The 20,310-nt window shown below is 38.9% G+C and overlaps 1 protein-coding gene and 1 long non-coding RNA gene across 3 annotated transcripts; one reads left to right on the forward strand and one right to left on the reverse strand.

Moving 5' to 3' along the window:
* Positions 1-1,765: 1,765 nt before the first annotated feature.
* On the reverse strand, positions 1,766-17,331 carry LOC122642400. The gene is made up of 3 exons (XR_006330039.1): positions 17,320-17,331; positions 14,811-14,812; positions 1,766-1,937 (listed from the first exon to the last, which is right to left on the reverse strand). It is a non-coding gene; the product is annotated as an uncharacterized LOC122642400 (long non-coding RNA).
* LOC122642399 (OBERON-like protein) lies at positions 5,576-13,247 on the forward strand. Of its 2 annotated transcripts, none has more exons than XM_043835850.1 (3): positions 5,576-5,913; positions 6,444-7,656; positions 12,450-13,247. In XM_043835850.1, exons 2-3 carry the CDS (start codon positions 6,516-6,518, stop codon positions 13,070-13,072), a joined length of 1,764 nt encoding a protein of 587 aa, XP_043691785.1. In that variant the 5' UTR covers positions 5,576-5,913; positions 6,444-6,515; the 3' UTR covers positions 13,073-13,247. The 2 variants fall into 2 exon arrangements, with proteins under 2 accessions (XP_043691785.1, XP_043691784.1); XM_043835849.1 differs by having other exon boundaries at positions 5,576-5,904; positions 6,423-7,656.
* Positions 17,332-20,310: the final 2,979 nt, after the last annotated feature.

The raw sequence follows: 20,310 nt of genomic DNA on the forward strand, positions 1-20,310 counted from the left end.
CAAGGATATCTGTCTCGTCTTTTACAGGTCTAGAAAGATCTCAACCTTTTCAAGGGTATCAAAGGAGCATGAGATGCTAAAGAAATCTCTCATCCACATTTTGCAGATGATACCCTTCTCTTTTGTAGATACTCACTCTTTGAAGACCTCTCTAGTCAACATATCAATTTTTCAAAGAGTAACATCTTCTTTATTGCCAATACCCACTACATCCATTAGAGATCCTATCATTCAAACTTTTAGAATGAAAGAAATGAACTCCGAGACAAAATATCTTGGCTCATCTATTTCCTTCAAAGGGGTCCAAATCCCAGACTCTCAATTATCTCATTCACTGAATTAAAAATCGACTGACTGGAAATGCAATTTACTATCACAAGCTGGCCATACCATTCTCATCAAATTAATCATAAATTCCATTCCTACCTATTTAATGTCATGGTTCTCCTATCCAAAACCAATCTGTAATAAAATAGACTCTATCCATACTGCATTTTGGAGAGGGAAAACAAGTATTAGGAAAGGATTGACTTTTATTCATTGGTCGTCTACATGCACCCCCCCCAAATATGCAGGGGGAATGGATCTACGTAAGTCCTACATACATAATAAATCATTGTTATTAAAGCTTGGTTGGCGACTACTTTCTAAACCCAACAGTTTGTGGGTCAAAACCCTGAAAGCTAAATATTTCCCAGCCACCTCACTCTTGAACCATTCTTCTTTTGTTGGACCAGAGGCTCTTGGGTGTGGAATAGCCTCCAGTCCATCCTCCCTAATTTAAGGAAAATGGTATGTTGGAAGATTGGGAAAGGAAATTTTGTTAACATTTCAAAAAATCCATGGATTCTCAAACTAGATAATTTTTCGCATTCCAGTCACTATCCCTTCACACTGTACCATTAATAAGGTTGAAGATCTTGTACATAATAGGGTTTGGAATTACCCTCTAATCCACAACATATTTCCCAAGGATATTGCAAACTAAAAATTGTTAACTTCTACTATTCCTAGTTTTTTCATAAATTTTCTTTTCATAAAACAAAAACAATGATTCCTCCACTGGTGATGTTATCTTCCATTCGCCAACGATGACGCTACCCTAAACCTTCCATCGCAATAATAATAATTATTAATAATTGAACACTGCAATATATCATAGTCCAAATCCAAGTAAAACAGATTGGTAGAACAAATTAATGAAAGACAAATTATTATTATTATTATTATTATCACAAAGGTCTGTTGTTTTTTTGAACATCTATCTATTCTCTCCCAACTTTAAGTGCGAAAAAAAATAATTCAAGTTAAGAAAACTAAGAAAAATGAAGATGAATTTACATAGATTTATCTTGTGATATTAAAAAATAACACCTTATATTAAAAATGGGAAATTTATGAAACACCCCCTGAAAATGGGTCGAAACTCGGATCACCCCCTGAAATTTGAAAATACTCAGATCACCCTCTGCATTAGAGCCCTATACTCAAATTAGACCCTACCGTTAGTTAAGTGACGAAGTTAGCTAGTTAATTTTTTTGAAAACCCTAAACTACCCTTTGGTTAATGTGAAGTTACTTTTTACCCTTGGATCTAAAAACCCCAAATTATTTTAAGTTTATAAGGATGAGGGGAATCAGAGGGGAATATTCTCTCTTCTTCCCCAAATCAACAGAAAGACAAATGAAACCCTTAGGGTTCTGCCTCAAGGAAACGCCAAGAATGGCCTGAAATAACTCTACAATTTTGAGATGATACACTCAATCCTCACTTCTTAGAGTTCGTCCTTTAGAACTTGTTCAGAAGAGTTTTTGATGGGATAAAAAGCTTCCATGGCTATGCCACACAGTCCCTCTTTGGTTGAGACGTCACACTGCATTCTAATGTAACCTTGCTCTCCCCATTCAGCTCCCCATGAGTTCCTCACAATCCAGTACTTAGTCCCATCAACAGTTGTTCCATACCCAACAATTGCCACCCCATGATCCAGCTCTGTTCTGCAAGGCCCAGTGACTCCAGTGAATACCCCCTGTGTTCATCATCAATCATCACATTTGCAGAGTTATTTCAGTTTCGAACCTTTTTAATTTTTATATTACATATTAATTAAATACTAATTTTGGATTGGTAGGAACTATATCACACTATTTAATTGAGAACGAAAACAAAATTTCAGATCCTCGGTTTTCTCTTTTTGTTTTAGATGGAAATAAATTATATACGTACCTCTGAATAGAACTGGAATGCATTACCGCTTGCTTCAATGGCAACTGATACAGGTTGGTTTGCGACGGCTTGCATTGTCACACCCGTATCCCGACAAGGGATAAAATACAATATCAGGGTATGATTGGGGTGACACGCGTCATCCCACCTCACCGCCAGGATCTCATGCAAAGGCCAACTCATATCATAAACCAATATTACAATACAATAATATCGAGTGCGAAAGACAAAGGAATATTACATTCCAAGATAGGTCAGAGTTTGTGAAAGCGTAAAAGAAATAACTATAAGATGTTCATTGGCTAATGATAATAAGTAACATAGTTACAAAATTCCTATGACCATCAAGTAGCTACCAAAAGGTAAAACATAAAAGTTTATACAAAACACAATGCTCAAAAATAATAAAACGGAACGATCCCAAGTAATGATAGCCCGTAGGCACAATCATCATGGGCAACCATCGCCATGATCCTCGATCCACGGTCTCCGGCTCCACAAGATCATCTACATCCAAATCTAAAAAGAATGTGTACACGGGGTTAGCTCCACCGAGCTAGTGAGAGAGAAAAGGGGATGCACAATCACACAATCACAAATAGTCCATGGTGCATGCTATTATTAATTCATTTACCACCTAACACACAATGCTAAGTCAATGGGTATATGCACTGCAATAACTCGAGAAGACATTATGGATCCTTCCATTCTCACCACAATGCAACCTCAATTATTACTATGGAGCCCGCATGGTCGTAGTCATCACCACCCGCAGGCGCACCGATAACCATTACTACCCCCGGCCTGGCCTCTCTAACTCTCCACAGCAAGCAGTGCTCGCTACCCAACACCTAAACCCCTCGTTGGTAAGGGTCGTAGCATAGGAATCGATCCTAACCACAGATATACTACATGAATCCTATCGTGTTGAGAGGTACATCCGGTGTGCCAACGTCCCATTCCATCTAACACCCGGTACCAAGACAACACGGCGCATACAGCAAGAATGAGATGCAATATACAATTCCACGTACACGGGGTTCCGTGCAGATACTTCCCGACCGTAACCCAACACAAATCCATATCATCCAAATCATCATCATCGAATAAGAATAAATGCAAATATGCAATCATGCTTGAATGATAATGTCACAATATAATTCATAAATGCATGAATAAGCAATAGTAAACAAGCTCAAACAATCACCCAAACCCACTCACCAATTACTTCAAATGGAATTTGTATAAGCGCAACGATTCCCGCTCAAAATCACTCCATTACACATATGTTGGCGCCTATGGAAGTGAATAAGAGTGTGAGAGAGTGTAGGGGAGGCCTCATAGAGAAACCCCACGTTTACATAAGTTATAAGCCTTAAAAGCGCATCGGAGGCAACGTCGGACTCAGCAGGCTTGCCTCGACCTTGCCTCCGACCTTCCTGCGCAGCGTAGGCCACATCGGAGGCAAACATCGGACTCACGCAGTCTTGCCTCCGACCTTCCTGCAGCTCGGGACACATCGGAGGCAAACATCGGACTCACGCAGCCTTGCCTCCGATGCAACCCAAGTGTGATTTCAAGGTCTTTAAAAGCCCGGGGTTGTCCCATTTGGTTCTCTAAGCCTCAAGGGACAAGGGAGGGGTGTCTTGGAGTCTATTTGGGTCTTAGAAACACCCAACATTCAAAGATTTAAGGGGGTTTAAAGGATCAAAAGCTCAAAAATCCAGATTTGGGATTTTCTTTGGTGGTTGAAGCTTTAGAATCAAATAGATTCAAGAAGAGGTCAAAATAGAGGTCTTTATAGGATTGTAATGAAAATAGGAAAGCATCCTACAAGGGAAACTACACATGACTCGAGCTAACCCTTTGGGTTTCCAAAAGAAATCCCCATCTTGGGGTGCAACCAACGAACCACCCAAGCTCAAACGAGCAAGGGAAGAGAGAAAAATGGGGAAAAGGGCACTTGGCTTACCTGGTTTGAGGTACACACGATGTGCCCTCTTTAAAGCTCCAAACCCAGGCCAGTTTCCTTCTTCTTCTTCCCTTCCTTCTCCTTCTTCTCCTCCTTGCCGCCTCCTCTCTTCAAAGCTCTCCTCCTTTTCACGATTAGGTTAGGAAAGAAAAGAAAAAGAAAGACTAAGGAATAGTCTTACCCCTCTCTCTCATATAGAAAATCACTTTTATTGGCCTATTTGGATAAGGCCTCATAAGTGTAGGCTAGGGTCCTGTTTGGATAGGGTCAAACAACCATTCATCCCTACACAAGCTTTAAAATCCTAATTTGGGCCCCAAGGCCCACATAAGGTCAAGTTAATAAAAAGGGGTAAGGGTAGGGTCAAACATGACAGGGCACCAATAGTACCTTAGCCATAGGGTCTCACCCACAAGGGTCCTTGTCGGCATTGGATGCGGGCGGGGAGCGACCCAAGTAACCTTGCCTCCGATGCGAGTAGGAAGGTGGTTCCCACCATAAGAGGTCGGGCCTTTGGACCACACTCGAGGGCTTTGAGAGGCAAGAAGCACACAACAAAATTTGGTCAACTACTTACCCCGACATGTCAAGGTGCAACCTCCGTGGTCCCGACTAGTTTCCACAGCAACCTGCACTCATGGTCAATATAGCGAGTTTGACCACCGGTGAGAACAACTCACCAAGCATACGTGGCGGTGATAACTACACGTCACGGGGAAGAATTAATAATTAATTATACTCCCGGGGTGCGGGTATAACATGCATCATGGGATTTGAAGTGGATTGGGGAAGCTGCAGTTCTTGCTTCTTGGGCTTTTGAAAAATATGAGATTTAGGGTTTTCTTGATGGATGATCCTCCGGCCATATACCGTTTTCGACTAAATCAAAACCCCAAAATTTTCCAATGGAGGCCGCTCTCTTGGTTTTTTTGTTTTTTTTCCTTCTCTCAGGCGACTCTCCGACGAACTTATAGGTGTGAGGAAGAGGATGAAATTAGGTTGAAGATGAAGGAAAGGGTAATATTGTAAATTTAATTCTAATGATTTAGTACAAAGGTAAAACAGTCTTTTTGCATCAATAATTAACAGCAGACTAACTCCGTTAGTGTAAAGGGGATGATCTTGAGTATTTTCAAATTTTAGGGGATGATTCAAGTTTTGACCCAGGGGATGTTTCCTGAATTTCCCTTTGAAAAACGTTGGATTAACTTCTACAACCTAAACATTATTTGGGCAAATGTTTAGGTCAACGGTCCAATTCGATCTGATATGGATCTCCCAACTCTAACTCGTGAGAAATTGACTCCCACAGCTTAAGCCTTAAGACAACAAAACAGCGTGGTCAGATCTCAGCACGCGGTGAAGAAGTCAAGAAGAACACTTGTTGTGGGTAAACTGGTCAATTCCGTAAGCGACCGGCCGTGACAGCATTCTAATCTTTTTCTCCTTCGTATAGAACCTAAGAGTTGAATTTACACACATTCTTCGCTCTGCTTTCTTCAGTCGTGTGAGATCGTGTATTGAGAGGAGGTGGACTAGGGTTTAAAGGGGTTGGAGATATCCTCGCGTCTGAACGTGTGAACGGAGAACCTAAAAATCTTGATTTCCCCTCTATTTCGCTTCAGTAGAGTTTAATTTCAGTTTTTTTGCTTGTAATATGTCTACTTCGATCGATCAGTGCGGCAGTGTTTGCTGAAAATTCGCGGTGAGTGATCCGGTTTATAGAGCGAGAAATATTGTTTCTTTGTCTACTTTTTAGATATAAATTCTCTTCTAGGGTTCCAATTTTATTGGTAAAACATTTCAGTCATTGGTTGTTGTTCTAAAATACATATAATTTTGATGCCTACTGTTTCTGGTTTAGGTTTTGTGAAATATTTTTCTGTAGAATTCGGAGTGGGTGTTTGCGATTTGTAATAATTTTTTTGGAGCTGGTGTATGAAGATCTCATTTTATGTATGTTGTGAGTATGCTTCTTTGCTTCTTTCATGTCTGTGGTTTGTGGTTAAAAGACTAAATAGAGCTGGGTTGAACTTTGTTTTGTGTTCTTTTGAGAATTGGAATGTCTTTTTTACTCCTCTTTTCCTCCCCCTCTCCCCTCCCGGTTGATTTGCATCTTCTGGAGTTGGCCGTTTAAACTATTTGTGCTTATTTTCTGCTATTTTCCTTCCATCAAGAAATTAACCTGTTTATCACAATATGCATTCTTTTTGAACTTTGAAGGAATAAGCAGCGTTTGACATCTATGAAGCAGAATTAAATGATCGAGTGGTGAACTCCTGCTGCAGTTACTGATTTAAGTGGGACGTGTGATTGATGGGAACATCTTCTGGTGCCGAATTCCAGCACCAGCCTCCTTCAAAAATGCTACCTCCACGTCGGCAACCACAATCTGGAGGGTTACGGACATCCCTATCTCTAGTGTCATTGGACACCTGTGGATCCCCTGATCTTCAAGAACCCGGTTCAAATTCAGAGCAGGTCCGGGAGTCCCCATCAGAGAGCGCTAGTTCACGTGAAACCTGGCCTGCCTCTAATACTATCATGGGGAAAAAGCTGGAGAAAGAGAAAGAAGGAGAGAATGATTGCCCTGGGCAGTCAGTCATTTGCCGTGTCTCTAGTTCAGACAAGATGTCTCTTCGTGATATTGTTAGAGAAAGAGTTGAGACCATCTCTAATAAAATGCTTCTTTTGCCTGATGAGCTTCTAGAGGAGCTTAAGAGCGAGCTTCGTGGTATCCTTGAGGGAAATGGGGGTTCTCAGCACAGGGAGGAGTTTTTGTTTCTGCAAAAGCTTGTCCAGAGTAGGACTGATTTGACGACAAAGACTCTAATCAGAGCACATCGAGTACAGCTGGAAATCCTTGTTGCGATAAACACAGGAATTCAGGCATTTCTGCATCCAAACATCAGTCTGTCACAGACTTCTCTCATTGAGGTTTTCGCGTACAAGAGATGCAGAAACATTGCATGTCAAAGTCAGCTTCCTGCAGATGCTTGTACCTGTGAAATATGCACAAATAGAAATGGTTTCTGCAATCTTTGCATGTGTGTTATTTGCAACAAGTTTGATTTTGAGGTGAACACATGTCGTTGGATTGGTTGCGATTTGTGTTCTCATTGGACTCACACAGATTGTGCAATTCGTGATGGGCAAATTGGTATGGGCCCTTATGTTAATAGTGGTACAGACCTTGCTGAGATGCTTTTCAAATGCCAAGCTTGCAATAGGACATCTGAGCTGTTGGGGTGGGTCAAAGATATTTTCCAACATTGTGCGCCAGGCTGGGATCGTGAAGCTTTGATGAGGGAACTTGATTATGTTAGTAGGATTTTCCGGGGAAGTGAGGATCACAAAGGAAGGAAGCTTTTCAGGAAGTGTGAAGATCTCAGAGAGAAAATGAAAGGTGGAGTTCTAGAGTCAACAACCTCCAAAGTAATGTTGCTATTTTTTCAAGGTTTGTAATTTCTCTTGACTGCTTTTTAAAAATTTTCCACTTGTTTGCCTTAGCTCATTCACTCATGTTAGTAATCTGAAATTTATCACCTAATTAAATAATTTTCCTGGAGATCTGGGAGCTATTTCTTGAATTCTTAAATGCTATTTTGTTATTAAAGGAGTTGAATATCTCCGTTTGTACAATGACCTAATTAGCTACTCCCTCCTCTCAGTTAGAATTATTATCTTTATCTCACAGGGACATATATGCTGATGAGTTCTCGTGTGTTCCTTGAATTTTGTTAAATGGATTGTTCGTTCTTATGGAAAGACTCATATTTGTTTCTTTAAAGCAATTCTTTTGGTGGTAATGAATATCTGTTAATTTGGTTACCTTGTCTGTGACTGGTCAGAAACACCATTTTAAATAGTCTGTGCTTCCATCCCCTGTTTCCTTCTCTTAAGCATCTTTATATATTTGGGCTATTGTTACATACGGTACATATGTTGTGTTAAGGATATGATTTGTAGGTGGCACCCATCATGAACTTGAGAATATGGATAGATGCTGAAGTTGATATTTAGAATTATTTGTAGAGAAGAAAATATAATAGATTGGATTTATAATAATTGATCCAGCCACCAAGTAAAGACCTGATCCGCAGTAGAGGATGTGATGATGATGATGAGGGGATATGGATGGTGATCATTTGATTATAGTATGTCAAGTAGGATTGTTTTTCAGTTGAATATTGGGGATAAGTGTGTGCTGTCATTGGAATGGTCTTGTTGAGGTTGAGAGGTTGTTATGAGAAGATCCATCAAAAGGAAATTATATGGCTGAAACTAAATAAATTGCTCGTGGCTAAAATGGACCGATCCTACTACTTTTTTAACTTTTGATCCGTTGTATAGTTGTAAATTAAACCATGATACATGCCTTGATTCAGACCAATTTTTTCTTGTTATGACTGGGATGCTTTTTTCTTATTTTTAAATTGGTCTTTAATGGGTTTTATTGGCCTCTGAATCTGATCTCCCAGGTCTTTGTTGAAATTATTTTGTAGAAAATTTTTTGTTGTGTTGAAAAATATCTCGTAGTAGTATTTACCCTGGTCTATTATGCAAAATTCTTTTGAACACTGGATTGACTATTGTTGTAACCAGATGTCTCCTTTAGGATTTATCTGCCAATTTCTGTTCCTCAGTTAAGTTTTGTCCTTTTGCTTTGTCATTTTTGGGGATTCCATTTTAGTTCAATGTTCTGCTTAAGCAAAAAAAAAATTCAGTTTGAACATCAACATTTAAGATGGTCAAATGAGATAAGATACTTTTACACTTATCTTTTATGGCCTGCTCAACAAGACTCTTCACGTAGGGTGGACAATTATTGACCTGACCTCCAACTTTCCAGGCTCCCCACCCCCAGTATTATTGAACCTGCCTCTTTTCCCTAAGGATGTCTGTGTTTGATTGATGGGGAAGAGTGTTATAATAAAGCATGCTGTGGGACCTCAAATATATTTGGGGATAGTTAAATGAGAGAAATAAACATTTTCCCTGGTTGGGACATTTTTGTGGGCCACTTGGCCCATTGAAAGTTATTTTAAGGGTACATTTGGTTTCAATTCTAATTCTCAATTCTACCAATTTGCTGAATTGGAGAATTGTGTTTGGATGCACATTTTGCACCTTCCAATTTGGACTCCTATAATTGCATATATTTTTTGTCTACCACTGATTCTGCAAATATGCAATTTAATTAATGTCCGATGGTATCTCATCCCCCCCCCCTTTTTAATCTTAAAAAAATAGATATAAATGACCACTGATATAGATATTCAGCCGTTGGACAGGGTTGGAACTCTTGTCGAATGACTAGTAAATTGCCATGACTGGGATTGATCAAATTCTCTGATCAATAATGGGATGCTCTTGATCAGATTGCAGGTTTTATTCTAATCATTTGTCGGAACCAAAAAAACTCAATCAAAAATACCAAAAGAAAATAAAAGTTCAACAATTAGATAAAATCATAATAACTCTCAAAGATTCAAGATCAAGATCAGATATTATAAATTGAGGAAGAAAGAACCCAGGAGACCCCAAGTTGAAATCTCACGACATTGAATAGAAACTTTCGTTAAAAAAAAAGGGAATATCTAAAGTCCATACATAACTATCCCATTCTCAGTTAATGGCGGAGAAAACCACAGGCCTCAAGGAATGGACTTGCCCTAGATCCAGAGAAAGGAAGAGAAGGAATGCCGACCATTACCTGAGAAGATGATCACACTGTCGAACCCTTTCATGGATGTCTCATTGCAAAGTGTGACTTGACCTTCCCCATTCTTCTGCCTTTGATTAATTCCCTTCTCTTATGAAATTTAATTTTGAGTGTTTAATGACCAAGTACCACACTTACATTGACTTCAAGCTTGTGCTTACTAGAATTTAGCACAGGATTTGCCAGAATTGCAATTCTGCCATTCAAGGACAGGTCTTCTTCACACCTTTCTCCTCTTCCGTGGTTCATGCATTCTTGCTTCCACTTACTTGGTTGTGCCCCAGACTGCACTGCCCATCTAAAGCCCGCCCTATGACCCACAACTCGAAATGAGCCTTCTGACGAGATGTGGCTCTGACAAAGAAGAGGTCTCCCCAGGTGCATTACCGAGGGAAGAAGAGGAGTCCAGTGACATGACGGTTGCCATGATTTTAGAAGCCTTCGTTGTCGAGAATGAGGTAGAATGGTGAACTGATTCGAGTGTGATGAGTCACTAGGGATGGTAGGTTTAGCCCCTATCAGCAACAGCTTTTTGCCGTAGCGTGCTGTACTTTTTCAGCTGGGTGCTCTGCTAGTTGTATGAGGCGGGCGATCTAACCATGTCAGGCAGTGGTCAAGCCCTTCCCTCATTTCTGTCTCACTCGACATCCCAAGCGAAAATTCGAGATGAGTATCAATTGTGGGCAACCCTAGAATTGGAGAATCGGCCTTCAGCTCAATTCTCAATTCTGGCCTATTTCTCAGAATTAGCATCTAGATTGGGAACCAAACATGACTGCCAGTGGTGTCGATTCCAATTCTCGCCATAGTCATCAAAGCGTCACCTAGGCACACCTAGGCGTCCAGGCGGCTTTATCTGGATTGGCGATGCCTAGGTGTCTTGCTGGTGTTGCCTTAATGTTTGCCCCCTCGACCGCCTTGGTCCGCCTAGGCGCCATGACAACTGCAATTCTCGCACAAAATTGAGAACAGAATTGAAATCAAATATGCTCCAAGAGAAAGGAGTAAATCAATAAAAACATGTGCTTCCTGTGCGGCTGTTCCTCTCTGGAATTTTTCCAGGGACGTTTTGAGTAATAAATCATGGTAGTGTTTTGTTCCAAAAAAAAAAAATCAATAAAAACATGTCTTCCTTTTCAATGGCAAATGCCTGAGATGCATTGTCACAATCACAGGTGTGTGCTGCAGTGTAGGCATGATATCTTTCAATATCATCTCTCCCATTGTACTCGGTGGAGTTGCTTGTGACTGTGCAGCTGGTGTTGTCAGAGAACAGGTGAGAGTAAGAATAGAAGAACGAAGCCACCATGTATTTATTGAAGCTTGCTGTCTGGATCTTTTTGTTCGATGGGGTTGATTACTGCACCAACAACCGAATGCTCCTAGCCAGCTTGGGAGGAGCAGGAGAACCAGCATTCACTGAAGAGGTCAGAGACAGCAAGACATGAAGCCGTGGTTGAGAGAGATTAAGGATCTCTGGCTTAACCTGTCTCCTTTTGTCTTGATCTCTTCATCAAGCTCTTGCATTGCCCTTGCTGCCCTCACTTTGTTAGTTGCAGAAAATCTTGGTCTACCTATCTCTCCTCTTTGTTCCAACTCTTTGAAATCCCTCCATCCCTTGTACTTTTCCTTCTCCAACACACCCAATGGATTCTACCCTGAAATCTTTTCCTCTTCGCAACCTTTTGGACTATCAGTAGATAGCCTAGTAAGCTACTGTGAGCCCAAATTCCCAAATCACAAAGCTTTTTGAACGGAACCATGAAACAGTGACCTTTGATTTGCACATGAAATCAGTACCCCTTTCCAAGAAGTACTACTTTCTTACATTCGGTGATCCTGTGGCATTGAGACTCATAGATAGGAGTTGACTGTTGAGCAGAATGCAGATGATGAGGGTGCTGTGAATGTTCCTTAGTAAATCCTTCAAGTCTGAGCAGTGACCATTATGTGTTGGTTTTATTTTGGGGTTCCCAGCAGGAACTCTGACTTTGAAAGGATTCTTTCCACGCCATTCAAATTACCCTCATTAACTGTTGTAGCAAGGGGAAGGTGTCAGATTTCTGTTTGCTTCTTTTAGCTATCCAGTCTTCCCCAACAACCAAACATAGCCTAAGCATCGTTGACTAATGTCAACCTGCTGTAAATCTTGGATTAGTTTTAGGTTGGGCTGCTCACAACCTCCCCAGAATTTGAACCATCCTGTTGTCACCCCTATTGAAATGATTTAGAACCTGTATGAGTCACTGATCTTCTTTATTGTATTGATACGGTATTTTCCTGATTTTCCAATTTGAGTGTCCTGTTCGGGTGTAATTGCAAATTTATTTATATATTTTTTTGTTGGGGGGGGGGGGGGTTGGTAAGTAATTGTAAAGCTAGTTTTGTATTGGAAACCCATCAAGTTTTATTCTGCATTGTGCCCAAAATTAATATTTAGTTCTTCGCCACTGAATAGTTTAGAGTAAGGTTTCTTTGCTTTCTTGCTTTGGACTTCTATGAGTTTTACTTTCATCCTCATGCAGAACTTGAGGTTGACCCAACAAAGAATCCTGAATCTGAGGGGGGACGTCAGGTAGCTCCACAAGATGCATGTAACCGAATTGCGGAAGTGGTTCAGGAAACCATAAGAAAGATGGAAATTGTGGCAGAGGAGAAGTTTCGGATGTTCAAAAAGGCCCGTCTGGCTCTTGAGGCATGTGATCGGGAACTTGAGGATAAGACTGGGGAAGTGGCGGAGCTAAAGATGGAGAGGCAGCATAAGAAGCAGCAGATTGATGAGCTGGAAAGTATAGTGAGGCTGAAGCAGGCTGAGGCTGATATGTTTCAGCTTAAGGCCAGTGAGGCAAGGCGAGAGGCAGAGAGACTTCAAAGGATTGCCCTGGCAAAATCGGAGAAGGCAGAGGAGTACGCTAGCAGGTATCTGAAACAACGTTTGCATGAGGCCGAGGCTGAAAAGAAATATCTGTTTGAAAAGATGAAGCTTCAGGAGAGTTCTCGGGCATCACAGAGTAATGGTGGAAGTAGTGACCCTTCACAGATGTTGATGCTTTGCAAGTTCCAGGACCTGCTTAAGAATGTGTACAACGTGCCATCAACGACAGAAGGCCAACCAATTGACCACCACTCTCTTGGTGCAGTTCCTTGAGCAACACTATTACTTTGTGTAAGAGTTTAACTTTGTATTATTAATGTTATAGTCTGCTTGTTTGCACAGTGTGACATAGAATACTCCTTTTCTTTATGGGCCTGTGAACCCATTTCACTGACATCTGTTCCCAAAACAAAAATGGATATACATCTACTTGTACTGTTTATATGCCCATGATGGTCATTCAGGCGATGTTGCTTTTGCATTTTGTCTTGTTCAAGTGGCGATTCGTACACCTACTGGATAGAGAAAGCACTAACTTAAGATGATTAGGCTGTGTTTGGTATGCATTCTCGGAATAGATTCTGGGTCTAGCACGCATTATGAAATCTGATCTTCTTTATTTTCTTGCTTTAGAATGCGTTCTAAACCTAGAATCTATTCAGAGAATACATACCAGACGCAGCCTTAGACTTCAATGAATGATTGTGGCCTGTTTGTACAGTTAGTTTGCCTTGTGGATAGCAGCTGATGGGTTGAATCTTCCCTAAATGGTGAGTTGGTGAAGTCCCCTTGGTGCTTCCACTCACTTTCCATAGGGAAATTAGAGGTTCCTCCTGGTCATCAATTGCTCTCTGCTTTGGGCAATTGCCCCATTGGCTTTCATCAAATTTCCTTTTGATTCTTGAGCGGCCCCGTATTTGCCTTTCAGATGGTAATTATGATTGTGTGGCCTGAGAATTCACACATTTCCTTGTTTCTCCGAGTCCTATGTATAATAATCTTAGATTTAGATATTGCAGGGGGACCAGCAAGAAAGCCGACGCCAAGAAAGGTAAGAAGATCATCATCATTAAAATTGCCATGGTTCCTACTGCTGGTACCGCTGAAGAAGGTGGTGTGGGGAGAAGGGGCGGGGGGGTTTCTAAAGGTGGAAGTCAGCTTTGCCCTTACATGGAGAAGCTCAACGGGCAGCTTTGGGTTACTGCTGGTGGAGTTGGGTTTTGGCAAGAGCCTCAACAGATACCATAAGCGGACCGTGGTCTTCATTCAGTTCTACTCTGTAGCTGCCACATCATTGCTCCCTAACTGCGACTCTCCCTCGCCGGCTTTCCCTCTCCTTGCTCCAACTTCCCTTCTCTCTGGCTATGGCTCCTTGGTCCTCGCATAAGATCCTCTTCAACTCCAACTCATCTCTAACCACCTATCCGACGACGTGGAAGACTTGGACACACATCCGCAGGTGTTGGGAGGTCTTGGGATGCGCATCCAAGTCCTCCTTGAATGAGTGGTTGGAGAGGATCCGGATCTCCGGATGCGTCTTCCTATCCATCAGTTCTCCCAGAGCCTTCATAATTATTTTCTTTTTAGGGATAAAGGATGTTGCTTGGTCGTGTGGCCATTGCGCAATGGGAGCATATGCCCAGACATCCAACATGAGGGGCAGGGTGGCTATTTCGCCAACCTCAAGTGTCTGGTCGTAACTCGTAACTCGTAACCGAGCATTGTTCTTTTTTCCTTTTTATTAAAAAATAATTGCCAAATATGCCATGTGTCCAGCATACAATGAGGTTGACTCTGGATAGAGTGGCTGATTTCCGATCTGCTCTAATACCAAACCCGCTCTACTTTTTGAACTGGGATTCAGATAATCAAATCCAACTGGTTCTGATCCAATTCTATCGGATCATGTTCATTTGGATCAGACTAAACATTGGTGGTTCATGTTAAGGCGAAGGTTTTCTAGAGGATCTTTATCCTCTCAATTTGTCTGTCCGTACTTGACGTCAAGTACATCTAACAGAGGAGGCGGAAATGACTATCCTACCCCCTGCCCGAATACACTGCTTGAGATGGGGTCCACCTCCCTCTATTAGATGTACTTGACGTCAAGTACGGGCAGGCAAATTGAGAGGATAAACATTCGTTTTCTAGATGCCTGTTTGGAAAAGTTTATCTGAACAGTTCAAAAAATCTATTTGTATGGGTGATTGGATGAGACTCAAATTTTGCAATTAAGTAAACCAAAGGTCTCCTATCTACATGTCAAATTTCAGCATAAATGTATATTGTCAAGTGATAAAACAAAGCTTTGAAAATCTAAGAAGATGGCGGGCGAGCAAACATGGACAGCTGAAAAATACAAGGATGCATGTCATTGATATGGGATGACATTTAATTGAATTAGGTCTTGATATCCAAACCCATACCTATCATTACAACATGACCATTAAGATGAGCTCATCTCTTGACGAGGCCGTGTGAATAAAATTGTCCCTTATATTAAAAAATGGCTAAATTGTGACTTGGATAGGAGTACCCAAATCTGAGCGCTTAGAAAATACTAATTTATCAGCATTGCATTCCTTTCTGCAATATAAAGCAGCAATATCATTTTAATTTTCAGATGTGGTTTTTCTACATAGATATTGAGAATTTTTTTTTTTTTTTTTTTTTTCTTAATGGTCATTTGGATCTGTAATGTGGTGGGCCAGATTGAATTGAAATTGGTATAGATCTGATAACATGCCAAATTTCAAACCAATTTGAGTATACCAAGTGGCTAAATAAGTATTTGAAAAATCTGGACTACAAGAGGGTGCATAGGACATAGTGGAAAGATAATACATCATATGGAGCTAAATGATTAAATTTGAGGCTGAAATTTAACACGTGACCTACCTAGACTATTCCTAAGAGATTGATATGGTCAAATTTGCCACACCACTTTTTCACATGGAAAATTTAGGTATGTCTATTAAGAAGATTCTTTTCTAAATAAGGGCGTTGGTAATATTTTAACTTAATTTTTAATTTTTGATTGTCTAATTATTTTGCCTGAGTCACATCAACTGTTTAAGATCAAATTGTCGTCATAAAAACTTGACCATGAGATTAATCAAAAGTTGGCAGATGATGAAATGTTGATATGAGAGACTTGAATCAAAATATTTTTTTATGACCAAGACTTGGATCATGATAAATCCACAAAATTGCCAACTCTTTGATGACAAGTATACTGAAGGCTACAAATAAAAAGATTATACAAATCTTGTCCTCATCTGTCTTATTGTCTTCCTAGTTTGTCGTTTGTTGTCTTTATTGAAATGTTCAATTCAAAAGCTTAAGTTGTTAGGTGGGATTGATCCAATGTTATCTGTATCTAATCTCCCAATTTTAATTGATGTAAAACTATTCTCAACATTCTCAACTCTAGTAATGTTCTAACAAAATATTTTGATCCTCTCCCACACTCCATTAATGTCGCAAACAGAGTAATGTAATCATCCTTACCCTTAATAAGTAATCTTCCTCTCAATAATATATACTTCAGCTTAGGGCTCAACATCATTATCCATTTCCAAAGATGTTCTCATTAACCGTAAAAGAGAGAAATATATAAATTGCTAATTGACTATCAATTGGAAGGAATGTGAGTTTAATGCTGATATGAATCGATGATATTGATCCAAGCCACTATATAGTATATAAAATAGTTACTTGTTAAGGGGAAGAACCGTGCACTCACCTATGTGTGCAACATGGACTCTTATGTACTTAAAATACATGACATACCTCTTAATATATGTCGTCCTTGTCTTAAATATATTATTTTGACACACTCTTAATTCATTTTGGATCCCCTCTCTAAAGTATTCATTAATTGTTATAAAAAGTATTTTCATTCCTTATTGCTTCTAAGCCAGTCATATGGAAATATCAAATATGAATCTTAGGTCAAGCTTGATTCAAATTTCCAACATTTTGAGTCACTCATCAAAAACAATTTTATTTTGGGAGTGTTTTGCAATCAACAATTAATGTCACGTCTGGTAATACTTTTGTTTCACATAAGTATTTATGAGTTAGAAGTGGTTTTTCTTATTTCCATTTTCAAGGAAAATTTTTGTAGGAATGAAACAAGTTTGGTAACAAGACTTAAGAAGTGTTTCTAAATCAGAAAAAGAAACATGTTTGAAAGGTACTTTAACAGAAGCATTTTTTGAACGTAGAATGTTCTTCACTTTGAACTGCCTGTTTAATCGGCCACGTGGGTATTTTCTGCCTATAAATAAAGTAGATTGGTAACCCAATGTGATCTCATTCTATTTTACAACTTAAGAAGTTCAATCATTAATCCTTCTGAATTGTTTTCATGGGTAAACAATCCTTTTAAAGTTTTCTTTCATAAACTTAAAATTTTCTTGACTCCTAATTAATCCTTCCTTGGAAGTACAATACCTTGCAGTTCTTAATTAAACCAATATTTTCACTACTTGGCAATTTAGCTCGCAGTTTTGAACCAATTCCACTTTAGGGTTCACTTCTTTTTTGGGAAAAATTACATGCAAGAAAAATTCTTATGAAAAAGACTTGCATAATATTTCCTTGTATATAATTTTTTACATAGAAACAAAGACTCCATTTGGTTGCATGGGAAAATAAAGGGAAGGGAGGTGAAATTTTCAAACCTGAAAAATAAGTATTTGTAATTATTATCCTACATGTTTATGTCATTAATCCCAAATTATTTCTTATTTAGTTATTAAATTTCACTTTACATTGCATCCAAAAGACCAAATCCCTTTAATTTAAAAAGTAAAATTATTCTAAAAAATAGCATTACTAAATATAGTAAGAAATTAAGCAGTTTGTACAATTATATTAGATAATGATTACAAAAACTTCCTTTTTAAATTTGAAAAACTCCTCTTCCCTTCCTTTTAATTCCCCTTGCAAGCAAATAGAGTCAAATGGAACATAAATTATGTCTGTGGTGGGAGGCTTTTGATCTTCTCACTTGCCCTCAAGTGACAACATTTTCTTTATGTTTGGAACAAAAAAAAAAAAAAAAACAATACCTTTATTTATTTTTTGGGTGAGGTGTTTGTTATTGTTTAAAACAATACATCAAATGATGCGAATTGTGACGAGTAGAGAAAGCATTAAACTTGCCATATATATAAATCTTATGGTTTTTTGATACGTCAAGGATATAGTTCTAGAACAATACATGCTTTAGTTGATCCTTTGTAGAAAGGACTTAAATAGTTTAAACCAAGATAACATATACCCCTTAGAAAGATTTGCTCGTTTATTTCACATATGAAGGTGAATGAGCCAACTTTAACGGAAAAAAAAAATGAAAAAGTAATTGAGTCAAACGATATAGCTTGAAAAAAATTACAGTAATATAAAAGATGTTATTGGCTCTTATTTTATGACATTTATGGGAAAAAAATGTTTCAATGCATTGGATTGTAGAAGTTATTCTCAAGTTATATCAATTTGGCATTGCATATAATTACATCTTCCTCACAAAAATGGCGATAATCAGTATAACATCTTGATACCAAATTTTATTTATAAACCATAAATTTCCAAATAAGAAGAATTAAGTATATGAAAATTATTTTGCTTAGGGAAATTTGAATATTTTAATCTTACTTGTTTTTTATTTAGATTAATCTTACTTGTTAAGATTTGGTTCAATTCATTTTGAATTAAGTGCATTGAACTCTTATTAATGTATATAGTTTTTTTTTTTTTTTAATATTTTCTTTTTTTGAGGGTTTTAATTGCAACTGATTCATGCATCTACAATGGAATCACAAAAGATGGGAAGGGAAGTACATTTCTATCCCCAAGTAGGCATACTCCCATGTAAGTCCTTGCAACCCTTACGAATGAGGAAAGCTCAAGGCCCATGAGAACCATGGGACCTTCTATGGGTGGCCATAAGGGGTGGAGAAGAGTTGATTCAGGACCTCCGCTTATGTGGGTTCACTTAATATTGGAAGGTGATGTTTCCGAAACTCACAAGATAAATCCGAGCTACATTTTTACATTTTTTAAATCTCGGTCGTCTGTTCCCACTCAGAGTTGAGAGGGTTTAAGTAATGTCTAGAGTATTGGTACACACCCTTGGGCATATATGGGATGTGTGCGAATACGAAAGAAGGTATTTGCTTGGATTTGATTCTGAAATTTGATACATGGCTAACCTAAAACATGTCGTTTCTATCCAATGATTGGAATGGACATACCATTTGTTTACGTGACATAATAGATGCCTTTTGACGTTTGGAAAAACAGCAAACCTTTGTAACAACAATAATTCATCGTTGTTTTTGTTTTGGGAATAGCCTTTATGGACGAGCCCATCCATAGCGTATCTACAGTTGGACCACCTATTTGTATTGGATAACAAGTCTAATGGGAGTTGACTTTTTTATAAGAGGTAGGTAAACCTAAAGGTTCCTTATTCACATGAATGCAAGAATGCAAGTCTAATTAGTTCAATTAAAGTTAGTCAAGTAGCAAATTAAAACTTTCATAATCCAAGACTACCAAGAGGGTGCATGTCAATGCTTGGAATATCAAGAAAATGTGCGAAAATAAATGATAAAGTATATGATTGTATTTAAATATAGAATTTGACAAGTATCCAATCCAAATTCTTTGTTGACTCGTGCAAAAAGAGGTTGAAAAATACTTAGATTTGATTCCTAATTTTATTTGTTTCAGTAGGTTATTTTCTCTTAAACTAAGTTATCAAGAATCAAGACCATATATGAACCATATGAAATTGAATAAAACCGATTCGATTTTGATTTTGATCTTAAAGATTACGAAAATAAAGAAAGTTTTTTATGGGGGAATGTACTGCCCATGCCCTAACAGAGTAGGGTGAAATGATCACCTCGTCACCCCTAGAAAAAGCAAAAATCCCACCCCCCATGATGTCAATGCACGCACTTTTGTTGCCCCACATTCATGTAGAAGCCACGCTACCACAGAGACAACATCGATCCTTAAAAAAATAATTCGATTTTGATTTCTACTTGTATCATGATTCATGAACCGAACTGAAATCGAACCAAAATTTTGTTTTTGGTAATAAATCGAACCAATTGATACCCATTTTGGGGCTGTGGGCCCATTTGACTCTTGTGGTCGACACGTGCACTGCACGGGCGAAGTGAAAAATTAACGCTATCAGCTTCCTTCCCAGCCCCAGAAGTCCATCTTTTTGTTTCTCCTTCTTCTACATTCCCACACCGATCCCATTCCTATATATAAAAACGAAAACCTTTAAAACTACCGCATTCAATTAACCGACTCTCTCTCTCTCTACTCTTGTCGGAATCCAAGAAATATTACAGTTCAAAGAGACTAACAGAACCAACACGGAACTTACCACTTCTAATCCAATTTTTCCTTTTCTTCTCCTGCTTTTCGAAACCCTAAAATTGTCCAATCAATCATATTGCCTAGTTTTGTTGATTTTGAGT

This window comes from Telopea speciosissima, chromosome 10 (assembly GCF_018873765.1).
Source record: "Telopea speciosissima isolate NSW1024214 ecotype Mountain lineage chromosome 10, Tspe_v1, whole genome shotgun sequence".
Lineage (NCBI taxonomy): Eukaryota > Viridiplantae > Streptophyta > Magnoliopsida > Proteales > Proteaceae > Telopea > Telopea speciosissima.